At 30.6% G+C, this 5,021-nt stretch overlaps 1 protein-coding gene across 1 annotated transcript; it reads right to left on the minus strand.

Annotated features, from left to right (window-relative positions):
• LOC143068325 (cell division control protein 42 homolog) lies at nucleotides 1–3,222 on the minus strand. The gene is made up of 4 exons (XM_076242273.1): nucleotides 2,959–3,222; nucleotides 2,076–2,134; nucleotides 986–1,183; nucleotides 1–674 (listed from the first exon to the last, which is right to left on the minus strand). Exons 1-4 carry the CDS (start codon nucleotides 3,107–3,109, stop codon nucleotides 474–476), a joined length of 609 nt encoding a protein of 202 aa, XP_076098388.1. The 5' UTR covers nucleotides 3,110–3,222; the 3' UTR covers nucleotides 1–473.
• Between the last annotated feature and the right edge of the window lie 1,799 nt (nucleotides 3,223–5,021).

The following is a 5,021-nucleotide window of genomic DNA, read 5'->3' on the forward strand; positions in this document are numbered from 1 at the left end:
TAAATAACAAATCTTTAATATCAACATCTTATCACAGTCATAATATAAATGAGTAAGAAAACAGTGAGACATTTTTAGAGTGACCTCTGTGTCACACAATGAATATACATTAACCACAAAATCGTCCTAATAATCTTATGACTTTTATAAGACAAAGTCCACTCATGCATTTGATGCACCCAAGATTATTATTGTACATAATGTAGTTATAGCACCAACGTCAATTTAAAAATAGCAATAAAGTAACGGTAGCAAATAGAGTACTGGCTCGCTGTTCACATCCATGTATAATAATTGCTGTAGTTTTATACAGTACTGTTAATATGTGATAAGCCACGGTAGCTCATCTCCTGAACACAACCAGTTCACCAATAGGCAGTTACGTAGTAATGTCAAATTACGCTGCCATTCTACCAAATGGATTGGAAAGATTAATTTGAAAGCTTGGGTGGCTTTCGTGGCATAACGTTCTTTCATATAATTTTACATGCACAACACTGAGACTGTTTAGAACACTTTGACTCCATTCCCATTTGAGATGCCATTATAATATCGCTCTTTAGTGCTTCTAAGCCGTCGTCTGATAAAGATGAACACTCCAAATAACTAGCAGCACCTATCCTATTGGCAAGGTCCATTCCTTGTTTCGATGAAATAAATGATGTCCGTACAACCTAAAATATAAAAAAAAAACATAATGTTTATCCAAGCCAATGGTTGAAAGTTGTTTGATTTCTAATAAAACAATGATATAAGATATTAAATGAGAGCACAACAACGAAAAACCTTGACCTAATACTTTGAGTTTGTTTCCTTTAAAAGAGTGCTTTCGATTTCAAGATAGCAGTTTTTATTCTTCCACTTTTCTTTGTATTCAAAAATCTTTATCTACTATATATATATATATCTTTCAAGGTTTATTCACTTGACAGTTTCTGATGAGAAACGGAACTTAACTTTCCATTTTAATGGAAAAGTAACTTACTCCTCGTTCCATTTTGTCGTGTCTAACATCTACTTGTGTTCCTACAAGTATAAATGGCGTGTCTGGTATATAATGGCGTAGTTCTGGCACCCAACAGTCCTGGACATTCGTGAAGGAATCAGGATTAGCAACGGAGAAGCAAACCAAAAACACATCGCTGTTGATATACGATAATACTCTTAACTTATCAAAGTCTTCCTGAAATGGAGAGATTATAATTTATTATAAATGCAATAACTTGAAATGCTATATAGAAAAGAGAATTTGATAGTTATATTTTTAGCAGTTACTATTTTTTTCTGTCAAGTTTGTAAATAAAAGAGATACAATCCTTTTACATTTTTCACAGGTTATTAATTTCTCCTTAATAAATGCATATGTAGGCGTGGATGATGAATTACCACTTAGTATACACGATTTAAATAACAAAACAGTAAATCCGGAAGGAATTATCAAAATCTCAAGGCAATTGTTTTAAAATACAGGAGCACTGACTTTCCCCCAAGAGTTCTGGTTTACGTTTATTTGGGAGAAAAAAAACTTGCTTCATTCACATTGGTGTAAGAAAAATACACGTGCTAGTACAAAATGTAGTTGATTATTTTTTTAATCAAGGCATTCGCATTATCTTATATTGAACAACATAACGATAAAGTGATTCAATCTTTATGACTAAATGATCCATAAGTTAACGGAGTAGTCATTTTTGTTGACTTATATGGTGTTTATCTATTACTTATATGGTGATAAGAGTACAACAGAAAAATTGCCCCCTTCTCATCACTCTGATTGTGCATGTTGTTCAATTTGTTTCGAAGAGAGGCATTCAATCTCATATAAATTGAAGACATATTTAATTGAAAAAACCATGGCAAAAAAGCCTCGGGTGTCCAGTTAGGGTTTAAAGCAGACCATGCTTCATATGTATCAACCATCAATCAGTAAACACCCAAAGGATTTAGTGTAAAGACGTCTAAAACAGTTCAAGAAATATATGACCTTGTGCAATGACAAATGTATTTTTCTATCTAGAGATGTTGTATTTTCAACAAATGCCAACGATTTTCATCTTAACTACATTTATACTTACTTTTCCAGCCGTGTCAAACATACTAAGGTGGTAAGGCATACCATCAACCGATATTGTTGCTGCAAAAGAAACAAAAAATATAGTTTATTTTGTGTCATTTAAAAAAAATATAACACTTAAAAAACACTAATCAAATGCGTATCTTTTTATAAGAGATATGTTTTAAGTGACAATAATTGTTATTATACATGTACAAACATCGGTTACTCTAATAAATAGTCACACAGAGGGTAACAAATAAATGTATACAAAGAATTCTTAATGACTTAATGCGTTACACAACATTATTGTTAAAATTAATCCTAATATTGCCAATATTGGTATTTTTACCCCCCCCCCCCCATAAAAACCATGAACATTTTTTTTTTTATGTAAAAAAATAATTTTTTACCGTTTTTCCAGTTGACGCACTACAGCGGCACTACAGAATCCTAGATTTATATTTCTGTGACAAATATTTGTCCATATTAGTGCTATAACATATAACCTCAGGGCTTTATTTGTTATTTGTGTGATTTGTCTGTTATTTTATTTTTACTTATTTTTTAGCAAGCTGTCTTGTTTTTAGTTTACTTGCTGTTTGGCATTACAACCAAAAGAGACGGATATGCGTGTTGTCGACATTAAAAAAAGGGAAAAAAAAGCATGAAAACGTTAAACATGGAAACTTAATACGAAGTCATAATATAAGGATTATTGTAAGTTCCAGAAATTCCCATCTTGTTTTTCATATGATAACTTATCTTAAAACTGTATACTTAAAAAAAAAACAAAACAAAAAAAAAAAAAAAATAAAAAAAAAAAAAATACACACCACCAAACATTACATAAATTACAGATAAAATATCTGTTATCTATAACTTTAATTTATTAATAATCTTACCAGCAAAATTATCGAATATTGTAGGTTTATATTCCTTTTGAAATGGTCTAGACGATAAACGAGATGCTAAGCTACTTTTTCCAACTCCAGTATCACCAACAAGCACTAGTTTCAAACTTTGTTTATCTATAAATTCGTACTTTTTCTTCATCTTGTATTCCTTCAGTGTTAACAATATAGAGGATTAAGATTCACAACACAACTTCTTCCCTTTCTAGTAAATTATGATTATATGTGTACGGAAATGATACACTCCTTTTATATACGAATGATTGACAGACAAGGTCGATGTACCGAAGCGTGCCCAATAGGTGTAGGAACTCTTGTTTATTTGTCAATATCCTTTTATGATCGATATGTCATTTAGTGTAAAATTATTATTATAACACAAGATTATGAAACGTTTATGATTTGCAGGGTATTTACTATTGTGTAAAGACGCCTTTAAATTATTAAACTGACAAGATGTTAAATAAAATATTGAATATGTCACCAGAACGCGCCTGTATATATTATTACCTTGTGAGTGGTGTTCCACTAGGAACAAATGATAAATAATTAACTGTTTAATGTTATAGAAGAATTCCTTTGATCAATAATTAAGTCAACTGTCCTAAGTTCAACTCTACAAAAATGCAGTAATAACGAAAAAAGACAAATTTAATTTGAAAACTTTTAATTCTTCCCGTTCTTATATATTACCTATGTCGCACATGCTGACCTTTGTGACCGACATATCAGAACGGGAACAGTTAAAAGATTTTAGTTTTTTAAGTTTGAAAAAAGACCAGATTCAAGAGAGCTGCAATATTGGTCTTTGTAGTATCTTATGTACATTTTTACATAAAACTTGATCATCATTCAATTATTGTTGACAAAGGGATAGGACTTATACAAATGTGTAATATATCTTGTACAGAGAAAGGAAGATACTATAATTACTCATCTCTCCCATTTTATTGATCTGGGACCAAAAGACACTTAGATTGATGTAAACATAGACATAACGATGAATATGTTAAAAATAAATCATAAATACTAATTTGATAAATTTATCCTAGAGGTGTAATCAGAGACAAATTCCTTATCATGCAGTTATCATGTCTAGCACATAACATCAAGAAAAACACTAAAATATAGTTTTTTTTTTTTAAATATTTTGTAAATTGTTATATATTTGTATTGTTTATTGTTTATTTTGTGTTATTTCATGTTTTAGTAGCAATCTGTTTGTTTTGATTTTATACTTAAAATATCTTATGCTATCATCTAGAAGATATTGAACCAAATTTTTCAATAAGTAATTTGTGTGTTAATGAGAGATTTCAAAAGAATTCTATCGCACTTTATTCTTTTAAATATCTGTTTTAAAGAAATTTTCGATAAATTTAGTCAAAAGCAAACCAGAGGCATATATGGGCAAACATAGCTTTATTTCGAATATCTCAAACGATAAGGCTAAAAGAAGTAAAATAGACGGTTAAAATGAAACAATAGGAGTGTCTTCGCAAAGCTTTTATGCACGTGCATATAAGGAAAAAGAAAATATATATAGGATGCAAGTTTTGTTTATTTGACTACGACGACAGTCCCCAACTAACACGAACACATCCGTAACATGCTAAATAATGTACTTATTGTGTTAGTTTTGAATCTTTCTTCCGTGTCATTGTCCTGGATTATTATCTAATCGATAATCGATTACTACAGTACAATGCCATGAAAGAGTTGTCCACCGATATTACACCGAAAGAAAGGGAATGATCTTTGACATAATTATATTACCGTTTACTTAGAACATCGCCTTAAAGGTGAATATACACATTTCATAGTAGTTAATCACAAGATTTATGGTATGGAACTAACCACATTTTTGAGATATGAATATTTCTGTCAAATATGATTTTCTCAAGTTTGCTAATTTACAATAGATATTTACCAGAATTAAGTTAACTTGATTTCGGGGCCTTTTATAGCTGACTGCGGTACTGTTGAAAGCCTTGCGGTGACCTATAGCTATTAATTTCTTTGTCATTTGGTCTCTTGTGGAGAGTTGTCTTATT

This window comes from Mytilus galloprovincialis, chromosome 3 (genome assembly GCF_965363235.1).
Source record: "Mytilus galloprovincialis chromosome 3, xbMytGall1.hap1.1, whole genome shotgun sequence".
Taxonomy (NCBI): domain Eukaryota; kingdom Metazoa; phylum Mollusca; class Bivalvia; order Mytilida; family Mytilidae; genus Mytilus; species Mytilus galloprovincialis.